Source organism: Tachypleus tridentatus, chromosome 13 (assembly GCF_004210375.1).
Source record: "Tachypleus tridentatus isolate NWPU-2018 chromosome 13, ASM421037v1, whole genome shotgun sequence".
In the NCBI taxonomy this organism is placed as follows: Eukaryota; Metazoa; Arthropoda; class Merostomata; order Xiphosura; family Limulidae; genus Tachypleus; species Tachypleus tridentatus.
This window is the reverse complement of record NC_134837.1, coordinates 165,061,950-165,082,405: the sequence shown is the minus strand read 5'-3', so window position 1 is coordinate 165,082,405 and position 20,456 is coordinate 165,061,950. Positions and strand designations below refer to the sequence as shown.

The following is a 20,456-nucleotide window of genomic DNA, read 5'->3' as shown; positions in this document are numbered from 1 at the left end:
GAGACTCTGATCAATAGTACATAATATGTGACGGTTATTTTTTTCCAGGCCCATCCCTACACACTAAGCATTACTGCGCTTAGTGATATTCATTGGTATTGTTTAAAAAAAGATATGGAGAAATACACAAAAAACATATATAAACTCCTACATAAGTAACCTCCGAAATGATATTACAAACTTATGGGAATTAACCGTTGTAAGACTTTATAGCATTATTCAGTTTAAATGCTTCTACTGAAAATCTTAATTTTTGCAAATGAAAGGATTTCAATATTTAGGTGCACTCAAAAAAGTTCTTGAAAATAGTTACTTAGGTATAGATTTTTGTGTGGTTTTTATGTATTATTCCGTGCCTTGTTTATGTTTTTAGCATTGCCACCCCTACATCATTCTTATTTTATTATTTTAATACTTGTAGAATATGACTTGGGAGCATTTTTCTATATAGTACAGATTGTTAAATAGATGTGTTTTAAACCGATATTTTTACTTAGCTGGTTAAGAATTATAGTTGGAGCTGCATTGATGTTATGGACACGGATTTACCATCAACTTCTGTGATTTCAGCCACGAAAGGTAAAATGTCCAGACAATTTTCGACAGATTCGGTCTCTAGCGTAAACTCTCAGTCCAGCACCTGTAGCAATCCTTCTGTGAGATATGATAATGCTAGTTGTAAAGGAAAGAAGAAAAGGGGATGGGTAAGTTTATCAAGACATGGTTTTTTAGTAATGTAATAATTACCTATGGAGTTATAAATAGCAGATAATATCATTTGGTAATTATGAAATAAAATCCACTTAAGATTTATCCTTCTGTTGAAAAACATTAACAAATATGGCACCATTATATTCTTTGTTTCAATATTTTTAGTGAGTGAAACTTTTTGTGATTTTTAAATCATTTAGTTAAAGATATATATAGTTTAATTTTAAAACCTCAATATGAAAGTTGGCTCTTACTTCTAGACTAAACAATACAATCTTTTATCTTGACGTTCTGTACAATTTGAACACATTATATTAAAACGATTTTAGAGACTCGCCACTTCATTACAGTTCATGTCGTCACGTCTGGTCGTACCCTATTCGAAAACTGCATCTTGACAACGCAGCGTAGTTTGTATTTGAAAAGCTCCATAATAAGGCAGTCGTTCTACACTTACGTCGTCTAGTGTAGATGGACGATGGTTTTTCAGCACACGTAACAACAGACACTGTGTTTAATGACTTGATCGATATGCATTCATTCGAGTAACATGAATATCGAATTCATTCTCCAGTTATAACAACTGAATTAATATGTTAACGAAGTAGCTTTTGTCACACTTGCAGACGGATATTCTTATTTTTTACTTTGCGTACTGTTGGCCGGAGCACGTGGGTGATTTTTGTCACTAATCTTTGTTTGTGAATACTCGCCTGTTAAAATGTATCGCACATTGCTTAATATGGCTGGGATATGACTTATTGCAGACTTTATTTCTAGAAGATCCTGGTACCCTAATTTGATACATATTTCGTTGCCTTTCAGTGTTATTCACAACAAGAAATATTCTAAATTTGGAAATGCTAAATACTAAATTTAAACATAGAAATATTTTGAATCGAAAAAATCTGATACGTATAGTTCCCAAGAGCAACCACTTTTGGGTAGCGTAACTCTACTTACGAAGTGCCAAAATGTAGTACTGATACATTCCATTCTTTAAGTTTCATCTGGATGTCATGGAAGTTTCTGATACGCATATTTAAAATTGTATTTTTAAACAGACTCAACCCTAAATATATATATACATTATATATTATAAATAAATATCATTTATAAATACGTATTTATTTATAAATCATATTTATAGTCCATCTAATTTTTTGAAAGTGTTTTAAAACTATATTAAGTTATATAAACAAAGTAGATAAAATTATTATTCTGTTACAGTTGCGTGATTCGTTCAGCAAGGCATTCTCTCGCAGTAAAAAAAATAAAAATGGCTCAATATCAGATGTGGAGGACTTGAAACAATTCCAATACGACTCATCTACTCCTAACTCACCTTTACTTGAATCTCATCCTCTCAATAAATCTTTGGTGAACTCCTTTCATTCTGCTTCAAAGTAAGTGTAATCCGAAACTCGCTTCTTTGCAAATGCTGGTTTTGTTTTACCTTGAGTTTTCTTTTTTGCAAGTGTCATTTGCATGTCCTAATTGTTTATTATTTTAACAAATACATGATACTATGAAAACATAAATATTCTCTTACAGTAACATTGCTGTTGGCTGTGCCATAGGCTACCTGTGTTCTGCCCACCGTGTAGCTTTGTGCTTAACAACAAACAAACAAAGAAATTATTTTGAAAATAATCATCATTTTGCAGTTGAAGATATCACATAAGTTATAAATCAAGATAGTTGTAATAGTTTATTGATACACTTAATTAATATATTTGTAATAAAGGAAAAGTGTTTAACTTTTCAGTAGTTTTAAAGATTGTTTTACTGTTAATTTTTACCGTAAAAAGAAACACTGGCGTGTATAAGAGTCCATAATTTAACCAGATGAGAACGAGAGATTTCATAAAACTGAAGCAGGTAAAGATGGATTAGTTTGTATTTATTTTATCATACAATATTATCTCGCATTCCAAACTAATATTTGTAGTTATTCAACATTCCAACTAGCGAAATTAATGAGTTTTGTTAAAGTTTCTCATGAATAGAACAAACACCTAAGATGCAGTGGTGGATACAGGAATTTTTGTTAGGAGGATGATCGACTAAGTAACAGTGACTTAAACCTGACCCCAAGTAAACTTTTCCTTGTTACTGGAACGTAAATTTCTTGGAATTAATTTAGAAACAAAGAAAAGAAACGTATATGACTATGAACTCTCATTTATTGATTTTATTCTAAAATATGAAGTTACAAGTAATCCTACAGCACTATACTGAATCATACAACATTGTGCATGTGACAATGAACTTTCATATATTCCTAAATAACACGTTATAAGTAAACATACAGCAAAAATATTCTAATTGAGATGATCAGTACTTTATATTTCTGATTTCCTATTAACCTACACAATTTTGGTATGGCCATTGGGGGGGGGATGCATCCCCATGCCCCCCCTGTATCCATCCCTGCTAAGATGAAAGGTTTTTTATTTTGCTCTACGTTTTCAACTGATCAATAAGAGTGTGAAATATCTACATAAAAATATATTGCTTATGCAATTTGAAAAATAATAAGGTCACCGATATTATTATGGGATGAAGCAGTTTCAAGGTGTTCATACTCGTATAAACACAAACTATACCTGGTCATTCACGTATTTCATAAAATTTCTTATGTTAGACAAATAGTTGTAGTATTCAAGTGCCTGACAAATGTATAAATAGTATCCATAAAATAAAGATTCAGAAAATTTAATGTAGGTAAAAATTTATAACTTGGAAAGTGAAGGAGAGAAACACACAACACAAGTGACCAAATCTTTTATTTAGAATTATTGTATAATGGTCTATTTCCCAAAGTAGCCTCTCTTGTCACAACTTGACTACACTGGTTGCTGAGATTAAGAGGAGTCTTGGAAACAAAATTCTGTTTTACGTCTGTACAGACAAAAGGGACTTTGATTTACCGTCAAAATACAGAGAAAATGTTAAAGTGAGGGATACCAAAATCCAACGTTGCATACGTCACCGAGTAGACCAAAAGTATTTATAGGGGAAAGGGAAAAAAACCTTACTTACATTATTTTGTACAAAAATCTGTGTTACCACCTGGAAATGTGCTCGCTTCTCCTTTGGGGATCCAGACACAGGATCAAAGTTATGCGAATTTCTATTTAATGTCGTATGCAACTTTACCCGAGATAAGAAAAGATTAATAGATGTTTACGAAATTTCAAGATTCAGAACAGCAGCACAAAACTTTAGAAAATTTACCTGAATATATCTAATTAAAGTTGCATTCTAGGTTAGATATGAAACGAAGGCCCGGTATGGCCAGGTGATTAGGGCGCTTGACTCGTAATCTGAGGGTCGAAGGTTCGAATCCCCTTTTAGCCATGGGGGGCTTATAAAGTGACGGTCAATCCCATTATTCGTTGACAAGAGAGTAGCCCAAGAGTTGGCGGTGGGTGGTGATGATTAGCTGCCTTCCCTCTAGTCTTACACTGCTAAACTAGAGACGGCTAGCGCAGATAGCCCTCATGTAACTTTGCGCGAAAATTCAAAACAAACAAGTCATGGGAGGAAGAAATTCTCAGTCTACCTGAACTTTAAAGTTAAACAGTACTTATGGTACTAATAGGTTGCAAAATAATGTAATCGTTTTCCTCAGGTGACTATCATGACAGCTAAATGAAAATAACAAAAGGTAATAAAAATCTTCCATCAAGCAGTAAAAAATACAAAATAAAATAAAAATAGAACGAACTACAATTACAATGAAAACCTGAAAACGTTCACGAAATAAACATTTAACACTGACTGGTCTGACACTAGAAACAGTTATTACGAAACAGAATTTAGACGTCATAAATTATTGAAGATACAGTGTAACATAAAATACAAATAAATTAATCTCAAAATAAACACTAATTTAAACACTTTTAACATTGATTTGAGTATCTATTCAATACTGAATCTACTGTAGATCTTTTTCAACTCACCGCCCCTCTAGTAGCACATGGTTTGAAGGCTTATAACACTAAAAGCCTGTTTTCGGGACTCATGGTGGGCGTGGCACAGGTAGAGTATTGTATAACTCTATGCTTATCTACAAACTAATTTACTGCACTCCAGGAGAAATGGTTTATGGCTACCAAACTATCAAGCACTATCTTGTATAGCTACTCAACGCAAAGAACATGTTTTGCTCTTCAAGATCACAAGTTTGTATAGGGAGTATTTTAAAGGTAATCGTCCGCTAATATTTACCATAAGACTGAGTGCTTGGGAAGCAAAGGGATGCAAGGTCCTTTTAGCATGATAGTATTTGATAATTCCCAGTCATCTCTTATCATCAATTCCCAATGATTTTATGCAAGACCGGATTAAGAGTTTTATAAAGGCCACCCTCGAAACAAAATCTCTACGTTTATAGTTATAGCTTGAAGTTACCTCATTAGTGTCAGGCCCTGGTACGCCCATGCCTTAATCCGGAGTTGATTTTATGATAGTCTCAGCTGTACTAACTGTTTATCTAGAGGATTTTACGTAGGGTTTTCTGCACACATTCTCAGCTAAACAGATCGAACGATCATCACAACACATATGACGAATCTTTACCTAACATATATTTCTCGATAGCTCGGAAACCAAGACTCACAGAGCCCTTTCTATTTATCAGCCAGTCCAACTGTCATAACTAAAGTAATTAATAGATGTTCACATAATATACTGAACTTGTGTCCTATTTTGAAACACCACCTGACAGGTAGCCCAGACGGTAAGGGATACCTCTTCCTATAAATTATTGTTTTTGTTTTACCCATCGTTTGTCATCCCATTAAACATTAACAGGTTTATTTCTTTTGCACCACCACTATATTTAAAACGTAGTGCTATAGCTTCTCTACTGCTGTGCACATTCAGGGGAGGATTTCAACTTTCTGCAAAGGATCAAAGACTTGCACATTCTCAAATATTCAGCATTCTTGGATGACATTTTGTGTGGAACGACGTGCGACGCGCAATCACGAGTCAACAGAATAATGCATTGTGTATGTATGCGTGACCTCACCACATTTCCCTGTCGGAGGCGGATACAAGGAGTTCATTTCTTCAGTTGACATGGAATTGTTTGCATTCTGGAAAATGTATTTCATTATCTGGCAAAATTCTGAGCACGATGATGCAATGTGCGGAATTGTACATCGTCGTCATGACACAACGGATAGGGATATGCGTTGCGATGCCTTCTCCTTCGATTTCAACTACCAGGCGTAGCGTCGAAGACTTGTGAGTGACGAATCTCAAGATCCACTGCATCGTGGAAAGACACTGGCTGTTACATCTGATGGTGTTGCTGAGAGCATCATCTAGCCTAACTAACTCGCCCCTCACCTTGGGAAAGATGACTTATATCAGCACTTTACAACACCTAAGCTTCTTGGTGCTTCATAGAGATCACCTCAGAAAGTCATCTAATTGCCACCATGGTACTTTGCTCTCCCATGCTTTTTTTATGGGATATAACCACTAGGAGTCGCATAACAGCAGCCTGCTTGTTCTGTTTGTTTTGGAATTTCGCACAAAGCTACTCGAGGGCTATCTGCACTAGCCGTCCCTAATTCAGCAGTGTAAGACTAGAGGGAAGGCAGCTAGTCATCATCACCCACCCATATACTCTTTTTAACCAACGAATAGTGGGAATTGACCGTCACATTATAACGCCCTCACGGCTAAAAGGGCGAGCATTTTTAGCGCAACAGGGATGCGAACCCACAACCTTCGGATTCTGAGTCGCACGCCTTAACCCACCTGGCCACTAAAGCCAATTGAAGTTTCATAGCCTTCAGAAACTTTAGTAGTGAAAAAAGGTATTTTATGTGAGTATATGTTGTGTGTGTGTGTGTGTGAAGAGTCAAGTTCCTCATTCATAATTGTTTTTAGCTCCTTTGGAAATCACCTCCTATTATTGAACAAGCAAGGGTCACAAAAAGATCAGGAATTTTTTCTTATCATTGACTTAGTAAAATTGACAAAGGCAGATCATGTTTGAAACCACAATTAAAAAGAGAATCACAAAGTATAAAAATAATGGATAAATACATGCTGAGTTTATTACATTTGAAAATGGTAAATTAGGATTCAACTTACAGAAATTGCAAATTTAATGTTTCAGCTTTATTGACTTGAGATGTTTTCTCCTTAATTAACAGAAGTAAAAAGCATTATTTGTATCATGTCCTTCATTCATAATTCATTTCTGGCAAATGTACTCCATTTCCAAAGTGGTTTTAGCTGTCAATGAGTTGCTTGTGAACAGCTCTGAGGATTTTTTATTCTTGTTTTTTTTTTCAAGTACAACCTTTTAGCTCATTGTTCTATCATCTTTTAATATATTTAAGATCTGATTACAGTTTTCAAGTTGGAAGGTCAAACCCTATTGATTGATGTATTTGACCATGCCCAAGGTTTTCTAAAATAATTTCAGTTTTAGGATATGGTGGTAGAGATCCTAAATTGAAACAGGTATACGTGCACCCACACATGGTATTGCTTGTGCACAAAAATATAGCTAAGAAAAAGGGAAACAAAAATCTCCTAGATTAACTTACTCTAATCCTACCTGAAAGAACCATTTTAAGTGCACAGATATTGAGGATTTCCCTCTGGTTTTTCACTAGATTTATGAGGAGAGTTAATACCATTTTATATCAATGCTATTCCAAATCTATTGCTGCCATTGGAACTGCTTCTTCTATCATTACTTGTAGCTAATCTGAATCTGATGTGCTCCCTAATGGTACAACTATATGTCTGTGGATTTACAATGCTGGAAATCAGGTTTTGGTAATACCTATGGTGGGCAGGGCATAGATAGTCAATTGTGTAGCTTTGTGCCTAATTACAAACAAGTAACTTGAATTTGATGTCAATGAACATACATTTATATCAAAAACAGCAAAATCAATTTTAGGCTAGACATCTTGACAAACTTTCCACAGATGCACCTCCATGTGTCAACTTCCAAGACAATGTTTAATTAGATCAAATACACACAAGTCCAAAATTTGCAGTCAAGTGGCTTCACAGGTATGTTGGAGAAAAGGATAATAACAACAGATTTCATTCTCTATGGCTTGTAAAAACATGGTTGTCAATTTGGATGTACTGTTACTTGGTGATTTATCTTGACGTGGTCATGCTTTCATGGCATACTGCTCATATAGTACAGGAATATCATCTAACACAATTAGACTAATATATTCTCCTGATACTATCAAGAGTTCATTTAAGAGTATCTTAGTCAACTGTTATCTACACAAGCTGCCTCTAATTTTGAGCTGTTAGACTAGGTGGAAAAATCAAATAGTGGGATTTGATTACCACTCATATTTAAATTTATGTAAATTAATTCTTTAATAATTTTTTTTAGATTTTTTACATGTAGAAAACTTCTACAAGATGGTTTCTGTACATACAAAAGTTAAATGTGTTTACTTTTCAGTCTTTGTGAAAAAGAAGATGACCATATGCCAGAGCTTGTAAAAGACCTAAAGAAGCAATTGCGAGAGAAGGACATGGCTCTCACAGATATCCGTCTTGAAGCTCTCACATCAGCTCATCAGTTAGAGAATTTGAAAGATACTGTGAATAAACTGAAGGTAATAACATTTAATTACAAGTTGCCATAATGTTGGACAAATAGAATTATATTTTTATGGTTTGAAACTAAATATGTTATGATGTTCTATAAACACGTAGGTTCAAAAAGTCTTGATAAAAAGGAAATAGAAACCCTATAACCCTAATGCTTTTGAAAGATGGACCTTTCTTCTTCAGGAGCAAACTGACTCTCAGAAGAAAAGGTCCACCTTTCGAAAGTGCTCAGGTTATATGGTTTCTATGTTATGATATGATACTCTTATGAAAAACATTTTTAGTTGACATTTTAGTTTAATTCTTTTGTTTGTATTATTAACATAAAACTGTTATAAAAGTATTACATTAAACAACTTTAACAGTTAAGACATAACTACTATTTTAAAAATACAGCAATGGAAAAGTTTAAACAACCCTTTACATAGTTGTAAATTGCTGTAATGTGATTAAAACTTAACGTGCAAAGCATTTAAAGAGTGTATAGTTGTATTTCATATGTGTCATTGAAAATACAGTATATTTACTAACAGTTATTTACACCAAATGTAAAAAAGGCTAGTGCATTTTGAATCTATCAATCACAAACATAATCGTTCTTTTATTTTCCATTGCATTATTTTAATAGATCTTAACTTCAGATAATGAAAAAACTGTATTTGTGAATTAAACAAGTCTAAACACCTGATTTTGCTTTTTTTTTTAATTGTAAAGTAACATGTAATAATGTATACTACTATGATTTCAGGCTGAAATAATGAACCTCAAACAACATAATGAGCGACTGCAAAGAATTGTGTCCAGTAAATCTTTAATTTCCTCCAACAGTTCAGTACTTGCCAGAAATAGTATGAAACATTTGGAGAAAAATCTGAGTTCCTCAGAACATTCAGGTCCTCCTAATATTGGTAAGAAATAGAAGGAAAAAACAAAACAACAAAATAACTCTTGTTGTAATCGATTACTTTAGGAGTAGAGTATTATGACTGATGGTGTCTGGAAGCAAAGTGTTTCACTTGTATTGAACAAATTTGAAATAAGTTATTGAATATTGGAAAAGAACAAATTAGTAATATCATGAAAGTTGTATTAGATAATTATTCAAAGAGAAATAAATAAGTGTTAAATTAAAGTAACTTAAGTTTTTCCTGTTAAAATGTTCTTCATGGTTAAACCAGCTCAATTTATGTCTTATAAATAATCAAGTGCTTTTTATAGATTAACACCAGACAGTATGGACTTATTTATACAGGATTCTACTGAACATCACTTCTTAAAAGTTGAATAATGTTTTCCCCTATTTCTACCTTTTCACCTATATTTTCTATTTATATAATCTCGGCTACATACCTCAATTATGCAGCTACAGATGAAAATGGTAAGAGAATCATCATCTCAGCCTACCTTTGTTGCCATGGGAATTATAAAAAAGTAACAGCACAAAATGAGGTAAATTCCATAAAATAATGTCAAATTTACTTATTTACTTAATTTGTTTTAAAATAATTAAAATATTCAACTAAAAATCTTACTACATTTCCTTTTAAACTCATTGTATTAATATTTTTCTTCTAATTGTTGTTAAGTATTAAAATTCTTAAGTCCTATCTTATTAGTTGTAGAAATAGGAAAATTTACTTTCAGTAAACTTTGACAGATACCTGTAATAGTTACCATAAAAATATTTTTATTGTTATGAGATGGATCGGATGTGTAGTAGTTAGTGTGTTTAAATTCTATAAAAAATAAATCTAGCCTAGATAAATAAGTAAAGAAATAGAGAATTTAATAAACACCCAATTTGATCAATTTTTAAATAAATTATATGAAAAATTTGTGTTGCAGTCATGTTTGTAAATGCACATTAAAAAAACGAAATTGAAATATTCTATCAGTTTTGTTCTTTTTTTCACATTTATTCATTCTTCGTGACTCAAGTTATGAGATCATACAGTAAATTAATGAATAAAATAAATTTTGTTTTCTAGCCAACTGAAGAAATGCTTATAGGATCAGTTTCTGTTAATGCTAAAACTAAATGGGACTTACTGGACAATGTAGTAAAAAAAGCATTCAAGGTAAGAATCTCAACATTTTCTATCAGTACTTTGTGTACTTTTACAGGTAAAGTTAATCAATATTTCTTGCTGAAATAAATTTAGTTTGAAATAATTAATATAGCTATAAGCAGAAACATTGTTTTCTACTTTATTTATTTTGTAGCTTTCATAGAAAACATTGATGTAACAATAGTAGTAAACAGTATGGAAGTATATATAGTATTGTAAATAATTATAGAAAAAGTGAGTAAAATTGGTATAAAATATAGATATTTGGATTGTTTCCCTGTATTGAAATGTGTAAAAAATCACTTTTGAATTTTTGTAATGAATTGAGATTAAATTTCCTGTTTTGAAATCCTAAAATGGGTATGTGAAACTATTACTTAGGACACTAGAAGGGTTGAGGTAAAAAGCCCCAACTCTTCAAAAGTGTATAATTTTAACAACATCAGAGTGTGTTACATGACAATCCAGTAGTGCCTTTTCTAATTGTAAGTACAGGTGTGAACGTTATCTTCAGAATACAATACCACAGAGTGGTCTCACTGGATGTATATCTGGTAAAAAAACACAGCTCAGGAGAGAGAATCAAACCAAAAATATAGAAATAAGCATTATACTTTAAACAATGGATGAGCAAAGCTAAAGGAAAGTGCTCTTTATATATTATTCTAAAGTAAAATCATTTAACAATAAACAACAAGTTGTTTGATGGCAGAGTGGAGAACATTATCACAGTCAATACATACCATCTGCAATAAAGCATGCCAGGAGACCAACACAAATATGAGTTGAATTTCTGCCAATGGTGTTGGAGATTTACACAAAACTAATGTCACCTGGACTGCTAACAGATACAAGTAGATTTTTATCTATCATTTTTATCCCTTCAGGAATAAGTCGTACTTGTTGGGCATGGATTCATCCTCCAGCAAGACAGTGATCTCAAGTATACAGCAAGTGTGATGAAATAATGTTTATGAGAAAATGAGACTAAATGAACACTACCAACCTTGGCTTGACCTGATCAAATGTCTAATCCTGAATATTATTAAAGCTATTAGAGTTTATATGAAAACTAAGAAGGTTAAACAGTAACTAAATAACTTGGCATTTGGCTGAATTGTGGGAAGTAATACAGGACATTTATAAAAATATCTCATTCGTACAATGATAAATTAATGGTAACATAGAATATGGTGTATAGCAGTGCTTAGAGCAAATACAAATCCTAGTGCAAGGCATAATTTACTCACTATTCACTTATATGAATAGTGTAGAATATTCTTCTCACTTTAAGATGTGGAGGCATTATCTATGACAGTCAATTCCTCATAGTATGGATGTTTGATAATACAGTGTCACTGACTGTCTGCCTTCCCTCTGGTGAGTGGTTCAAAATTATGAACAGTTGCAGATATCTCTAATGTCTTTGCTATAAGCCTGAACTACAAATTATTTTGTATTTTCAAAAATAATATATTAAAATAATAAAAATGCTAATGATAAATTTATCATTTATTTGTGTTTATACATTGTTAGTGGTTCCTGTATTTATCACCCTCTATCGTCATAATTCTTTACATATCATGTATGTATATGTTTAGGGGTGAAATTTGAGCTGCGTTGTCATTTTTTTACGTAGAGGTTTTTTTCTTTTTTTAAAAACAGGTGTACTTCACCCAGCTGGGTATCTTTTTTTTTGAGAATGTTAACGTTGTGTGTGTGTGTGTGTGTGTGTATATATATATATATATATATATATATGCCAAAAAAGTTTTATTTTTATTTTTTTTATTTCCATCTTTCGAAACTCTACTCAAATAAGTGGTTGAGTCTAACAACGCAAAATGCATATTTTTTCTTTATGTTCGTTGGCCAGCAGTGTGTGTGTGTATGTGTATATATATATATATATATATATATCTGGAATTACCAAAAGTAAAACATTTTTTTTAATATGGATCTCAAAGGAAATAAAATTAATATTAATCAATTTTTGCTCTTCTAAATTTCAAATATTTGTATTTAATTAGTTGTTAAAATTTTAATTGATAAACTGTAATATTGAGGGTTTTATCTCTCTGCTTCAATTATGATCATTTTGTATCAATTTTGACTAAATAAGGTGTGCTTACTTGATATGTCTTCCATTTTTATTGTTCATATTTTTTCTATTTGGGCTAAAATTACTGTTATTTATCAGTGCTGTATCTTAAAGCATTTAAATTAAGAGAAAAAATATAAACTTCAGATGGCTCCTTAATTTCAAAAAGTAATTCATTTATTTTAAAATTGTAATGAATCACTTCCTTTTACTTAGGAATATCTCTTCAGAATAGATCCTGTAACTAGTCTTGGTCTAAGTGCTGAAAGTGTTTTAAGTTACCACACTGGTAACGTGGTACGTGCAAAAGGTAATGTTTATCCATTATTGATTCTAAGAAAATACTTGATAATGCTTTTTTTGTGGGTCAAACGTTATTTATTACAACATTAAGAAACAACTGGTGTATATGTTTATACACACAGTGCATCATCTTTACATGCTTATAAAAATTGCTTTGCTGTTCAATTACGTTTGATCTTGAAAGAACCAAAGATTAACCAGTGTGGAATTATTATATAGTATTATATTTTTTGTGGGTTGTAAGTTGGTTAAGAATTTACTTCATCTGAATTGAAGAGGTGTAATAAATAGAACAAGTGCAATAGAACTATGTGAATGTAAATTATATGCATAATTCCACCATGCCAGTGATATGGTATGAGGTCAATCTTGTTTTTTTCATTTGATTTAGTTGTCTTAAAAAATCCAATGTTTAACCACTTTGAATCTCAGTAATGTTACATTTGTCTGCTTCTTGCAAGTTTCAAGTTATGTCTGTGTTCTCATGGGTTTATACCTTCTTTAGTCATTTCCTGACATTCTTTTGGAAACACAAAGCAGTCAACTACCTTTGCTTTGGTTTTATGATGTGAGATGGAACTGAACAGGGTGTGTATCATGTGCTATTGTTGTATAGTGTTGTACTATGTTTAACTTGTATAAATGTGATAGTTTTCGTTAATTCTATCTGCATACCTGCTAGAGTTCTGTTTTTCAGATTCTTTCTTTTCTGTAGTTCAGCAGCTTAAAGCTGTGATTAAAGCTACTTGTGGTTTATATTAAGATGTCTGAAGGACCAGGTATGGATTAGTGTGCAAATAAATAAATCAATGTAAATAAAGTATTTTGTTATTCCTGTGAACTAAATATGACATTTGAGTCTTTCTTTGGATCTTTCACTTGACTTATCTTTTCAGTTACTCTCAAATCAAACCACTTATATAGTTGATTTGTATATTTTATATTTGTTGCTTACTAGGTACCCAAATCTTGCATTTGCTCAGTTGTTATGGTTATAATTTAGTATGCATCCCTTTGATATCACAAGGACCATTTGTTACAGACGTAAATTTAATTTATTACCGTCACTACAACTTTCTTATTAACTATTGATGTTAACAATACCATATAATGAACCTTGATTTTTAACTAAAATCTACTTTTTTTACAAGAAGGTTAATGAAAACAAAATTAAATTCACTATGAAACTTGTGGAATTATTTTTATTTCAAGAAATCCAATCAACGTACCTGTACGTAATGTAGTGCCTATAATACAAGATAAATAGTTAAGGTATTGTTATGTATTTATTATGTAAAAGTGTTAAATCCAGGAGGTGATAATGGATAAATGTTAGTAAAATATAGAAAAAAATGGTCTATAAAATTATTTTGATCATAAATCTTAAGCTTATTAGCTTCATATCCCACCATTTATCTCTGTGACATAAAATTTTTTGTACTGCATATAAATAAAATTTTAGATAGGTTTTTAATAAACAGACTGCTATTAAGTCTATTCCGGTGATTATAGTAGATAAAATACAGATTCATTATGCTATTTTTACATGTCTGATTGAAATTTGTAATGAATTAATAAAGAAAAATATGAAAAAAATTCAAAGTTTAGTGTAATTTTTATCATAAGTATTAACAACTTTTGTTTTCATTTTTTAATTTATAACATTGTTAATCTGTCTTTTGAAATTAATCATAATTATGTTTCAGAAGCAGATATTCCTGACCTGTTACCTTGTGGTTATCTAATTGGTGATAATATGCAAATACGCATTACTTTAAAAGGTAACAAAATTTATACTTATGTTATTTACCAGTTTAAGAAATCTTTTAATTTTTATTATGACACTAGACTAAGAAAAAAACAGAATTTTCATGAATTTTATACAGTTTATTATGCTATTCCAGTATTTTGAGTAATATTGCTTGCAAATTGTGTGAAACTCAGGAATGTTCCAATATAGCATCACACTCTGTAATAATAATAACCATTGCTCTGAATAATAGTCAGAAGAAACCTGTCAGAGAATCCACACTAATACAACCTACACTTAAATGTTCTAGAGTATAAAGGTATCAGTCATTATTTATAACTGTGAATAATTTAAAAGAAAGATATATTTTTTGAGCCATGACTTAAGCATTAAAGCTAATTATATGTTGTAGGTACAAAACAGAATTCCATAGATGCCTTAGCATTTGAAACTCTCATTCCTAAATCAGTTATTCAACGATATGTCTCTCTGTTACTGGAACATAGAAGAATCATTTTATGTGGGCCTAGTGGAACAGGCAAGACATATCTTGCACAGAAACTAGCTGAATTCCTTGTATTTAGGTTAGTGCTTATTAAAAAAGTAAATTTATTTCTATATAAGTGTATAACTTACACAATTTCATGTTTTTTGTCAAGTATTAATTTCTGCATAAATTATTCCTCCTTTATATATATGTAAGTGTAAGTTTTGAACATTAAGAATGTGTTATAAACTTTTAAGCTAGTGTGAATTAATGTTGAAGCTAATTAAATTCCTGATATTTTACATTTAAAATATATATTGGTAATAAAGGTTTGAGAGCTAGGCCTGTTACACAATTTGACATAATGGCCTAATTCAATGAAACATAAGAGTATTCAAAAGCAGCTAGAAATAACAGGGATTTAAATCCTTGTATAAAAGCAGTTCTCAGAACATTACATTGTTAATGAATGAACAGTAAGAACAGTTATATTTGATAATATGCAGAACTGGTTATGACTTGCCTCATCAAGATTTAACATTCATGATCTCATTGATGGATATGAAGACAGTTGGGTTACAAATAATAATGTGCATCATCATTTTAGCTACAATGTGCTGTTTAAAACCATATTTTGGAAAGCTGTCACTCAGTATAAAGTAGGATTAAATTTAACAAAAAATAAATGCTTAAGTACACATTCATTTAGAGTGACTGATAAAAATGGAACAGTTGAATTTTTCACTTAATAGGAATGGCAAGGATTTGGGTCCTGGTGCTGTTGCAACTTTCAGCGTGGATCACAAGTCAGCCAAAGAGCTCCAACAGTATTTATTGAATCTAGCTGAACAGTGTGAAAGCAGGTGAGAGAGGACTATTTTTAGTATTTCTATAACTAAGTAAGAAGGTAAATCACTTAATATACAAGTTGATCCTCTAACTTTTTCACCATGTTGTGAGTTTCTGTTATTAATTATTCATAACTGTTAGAAATAGATGCTGATTTAAGTATAAGTGTGTAATCAAAATAAGATAAATTATTACATAAATCTTTTATAAAAGCTTTGTGGTTATTTTGCTTATTATTAATTTCACATAATAATAACCTTGTCAAATTAGTTTATATTTAAAGATAAATGCTTGCCCCAGTGGTATATCCACTGACTTATACTGCTAGATTCTGGGTTTTGATATCCATGATGGGCAAAGCACAGATAGCCTTTGTGTAGCTTTGTGCATAATACCAAAACAAACAATTAAAAATAAATTGCTCTATAGTTTAATTTCATACTGACCAGTTATTTGTCAATCTGTCATGAATTTACAATGGTGATATCAAGATAACAAGCCATTATCCTAAAATTAGTCTACTGGTTCTGCTTCCTGATTTAATACTTAGGAATATGTATTAAATAATACAGCAACAAATGCTAATGTATTAAAGTAACATGTAATTGAAACAATCAAATAAATATAACAACATTTACACAGTGGTCTCACAGTCAAAAGTTTTGTATAATTCACTTTCCTTCTATAGTTTAACAATTCTTGACCTCAACTATACTGAAGATTTGATATACTTCTTATTACCAGTAAGGTAATTAATCATGGGTAAAGTTTCATGAAAACTGATATTGAAAGAGATCTAATCTATGTCTGTAACTATTCAGAACGGCAATAGATAATTTATAAATCTAATGTTTATTATAGATTAGCAAAAATGAAATAGAATATTGTAACTTTTTTGTATTGTGCAGTGTTTTTCAGGATCTTAGTTTTAGTCTAGCAAAAATAACACTAAAAAGTTAATATTTTTTTCACTCATTATACAGATAATTTGATTTTCATGGAAAATTAACTTTACTGCATTAGAAATTTGTATAAAAGGCACTGAAAAATATAAACCTAATTTAGGTTTAAAGCATAGAATTTGTTTTACATAATTAGAAATAATATATATCAGGAAATACTTTTTTAAGAATGTATGTTGTATGAGTTCTATGGTTTTTGTGGTGTTAATACATTCTTGATCTTACTTTAAACAAACAATAACATCAGTATTAGATGATATATTAAAGATCTAAACTTTTATACATATAGTTTAATCAGAGACTTTAAGTAACATAGCAAATTAATGTCTAATGCTATTTTAAGCATCACCAGAATACATCAAAATGATGACATTATTAACTTTTAGAAAAAGCATAATCTGTTTTGATTAACAATTTTCGGTTGATGAAAACATATTTCTTTTAATAATTCAGCAGCTTATCACAAGAGAGTTGGAAAAACACTGCCATTGTCAAAAACAAATTAAATAAAATTAACCCAAGAAAGAAACAAGCATGCCAATTGGATTATAAATAATTAGACCAAGTGCAAGCCATATTAAATAATCATTGTTTTCTCTATTTAATAAAAATATTCCTCATTAAAATTCTTACAACAGCATTCTACCACATGTAGGGATGTTGCTACCATTGCCAGAGTAACTGAGACTAATTGTTGAGAAATCAAATACATAATATGGTGAGAGAAAAGCGACTGCAGAAAACCATTATGTGCAATAAAAAATCCGTTTCGTTATTTTAGGTTGTAATCAACAATATGACACCTATTGGGGAGATTGAAAACTATCTTCCAAATATGACCCTTTTCAATATTTTATTCTGTTAGTAACACTTATGCTCAAAACTGAGATAATCATAAAATACATGTGACAAACTTGTATTCATAATTTTATCACGTATCACATATATCAGAGTAGAGGACATTAAATAAACATAATACATATCTTATATTAATTTACTTTCCTTTTGATATTTTTAGTAATGGGTTTGATCTCCCAACTGTGATAATCCTGGACAACCTTCACCATGTTGGTTCACTGGATGAAGTTTTTAATGGCTTTCTCAGTGCCAAGTATCAGAACTGGTATGTAATTCCACTCTTTTTTTATACACAATTTTTCTGTCTCATATAAAAATCTCTTGCAGTTTGTACTTGTTATGAATATTACTCCCATTTTTTGATCAGGACTATCAGCTATACTTGGTTTAAACATATCATTTCTGTTTGACAAATCATTTGCTATTAATTTTTAAGTACAATAAAAATGTTATACACATAATACTTAACGTATAAATCTATGTATTACCTTTGATGTGATAAAAAATATAATCAGAGTAGTGTCTTCTATCAAATATATACTTGTGAGAGAAAAGACGTAATTTATTCATATATTTTTTAAAAACTACTATGATATAGCAACATTTCTCCATATTTAATGTTATCCATATTTTAATAAAACCAAGATATTTTAGTTTTGAATTATTTAGAAATGTTAAATTATGTGTTTTCAGAAACAATGAAATAGTTTTAAACTATACAGTATTCATCATACATAGTGATTACATTCAAGCCAAGTTACTCCATTTCTTAATGTACAGATATATCTTGAATGTAATCTGGGTGCTAAAATGATGAAATAACTTGTTTATACTGTCAATAAGTGTTGCATATTAATTAATTCAGTGTTGTGCATCAACACTGAATGTAAGTTATTTAACATATCATTTGTACAAATGACGAAATTTTGGAGAAGAGAGCTGATAAAGATTATTCAAGGTCATAGTAAAAGCTGTAATTTACTGATTAGAATATTTTGATACACTACAATATTTTTCAACCTTGTCAGCAGTAATTTATAATAAATTGTATATGCCTGTTGAATGTAGAACACCCTCATCCAATAGCTGTCCAGATTATGTACAATTTAATTGCAGGCGTAGTCTTCAAGGATTCTTCAGATATATTTAAATAGTTAATATACTGGTGAAAATTGCAACAGTAAATAGTAAACAGCCTCTATTTAAGCACTTAAAAGCAAAACATTTTGAGTAAATTTTAGCATGAGAGAAGAGCCAATTGTGCCAGTAAAATCTAATCACATGCTAACAACTGAGTGTGAATGTTTTTGGATCTGTTTGAACATAATAGTTATGTCCAATTTATCATCTAAAGAATAATTATTTCTTTATTTTCCAGTCCATACATTATTGGAACAATGAACCAGACCACCTGCTCAACTACAAATCTACAGTTGCACCATAACTTCAGGTAAGACATGGAAAAACTACTCTTACTGGCTGGTTGTGAACATCCACACCTAGTAGTAAGCATGGACTAATGATGGCATGTACCATACAATGTCTCTTATTTAATTGTAACCAGTTTTTTAAGGAATTATTCTTTATTTAAGTTCATAAAAGAATGCTTAATTATATTGTGAACTAATTATTCTGGTAGACAAGAAAGATTACTGAAGTCATTTGTATGTTCTTTAGATAGCAATGAACCCACCCCTGTTACAATAAAATTAATTGCACCACCTTCTTCATTGTCAGAAAAATGAAGGAGGTTCAAATATCTTTGTACTTTAGTACCAGTACAGAAAATGGTGATAGTCAACTCATAAGATCACATAGATATTTCCAGTCATTCATTATCCACAACTAATCTAAAATGAGTTTTCAGAATGATCCTTGGCTGTTATTAGACAGTCTTCATAATGTCCTTCATATTGTGGGGTTGGAAATAATCCATTTCAACCATCTCCTCCATAGCAAACATATTCCCTTTCCATTTCTTCTTTTTGTCTTGCAGTTTAAAAATGACTTCTCCTTATTAATGGGGTTCAGGCAGTTACAAACAAACCTCGAGATCATTCTTGATGACGAGAAACCCACTTAAAATAAAAATGTATCTTAGAACTGCTGGTATGGGTATTAACACTTTTACTAATAAAACAGAGAACAATGTTTAGACCTTCCTAGGTTATCTTCAGGTTAACAAAGAGAGTTTGCAACTGACCTTTGCCAGACACGTCTTAGGGAGGAGAGTATAAACGGGTACATGATTGTAGGGGGCGTTGCAGTTGGATGTTAGGTTATTAATTAGTATAGGTACAAAGGTGTTCCTTTGTATTGGTTTAGTTTTCGTATTAGTTGCTGTACAAGTAGGGCTTGTTTGATTTTGCATTTGTTTATATTTGTTTCCCTACTTAGTATCTGGGAGTTTACTATGGTTATGTTGTGTTTATTTGATTTGCAGTGCTCAAAAACATGTGAAGGTGTTTTTTGTATTCTTTGAATTTAGTTTCCATTTTTATGCTTGTTTCTCCAATATAGAAGTTGTGGCAGTTGTTGCATTGTATTTTATAAATTATGTTGGTGTTGTGTTTGTCAGTGTAGTTTTTACATAGTATGGACTTTAGTTTTGTATCTGATTTTTGAATAAATTAGGTGTTTACTGGAATATTGTGTTTTAAGTTTTTTCCAAGTGTTGGCTATTTTTTCGCTGATGTTGGGAACATATGGTATGCAGCAGTATAAGGTTTTGTACTTTGTT

At 31.1% G+C, this 20,456-nt stretch overlaps 1 protein-coding gene across 4 annotated transcripts in view; it reads left to right on the top strand.

Moving 5' to 3' along the window:
- The window catches only part of LOC143237656 (neuron navigator 2-like), a 120,972-nt gene that overhangs the window by 86,803 nt on the left and 13,713 nt on the right, over positions 1-20,456 (top strand). For 3 of the 4 annotated variants that reach the window (XM_076477147.1, XM_076477146.1, XM_076477149.1), the window contains 12 exons: positions 571-704; positions 1,942-2,117; positions 8,186-8,342; positions 9,086-9,245; positions 9,701-9,786; positions 10,326-10,415; positions 12,724-12,817; positions 14,517-14,591; positions 14,973-15,144; positions 15,800-15,910; positions 17,877-17,981; positions 19,095-19,166. In XM_076477147.1, the coding sequence (XP_076333262.1) occupies positions 571-704; positions 1,942-2,117; positions 8,186-8,342; positions 9,086-9,245; positions 9,701-9,786; positions 10,326-10,415; positions 12,724-12,817; positions 14,517-14,591; positions 14,973-15,144; positions 15,800-15,910; positions 17,877-17,981; positions 19,095-19,166 (1,432 nt within the window). Of the gene's footprint in view, positions 1-570; positions 705-1,941; positions 2,118-8,185; positions 8,343-9,085; positions 9,246-9,700; positions 9,787-10,325; positions 10,416-12,723; positions 12,818-14,516; positions 14,592-14,972; positions 15,145-15,779; positions 15,911-17,876; positions 17,982-19,094; positions 19,167-20,456 lie in introns of those variants that run through there. The other variant, XM_076477148.1, reaches the window with a different exon arrangement.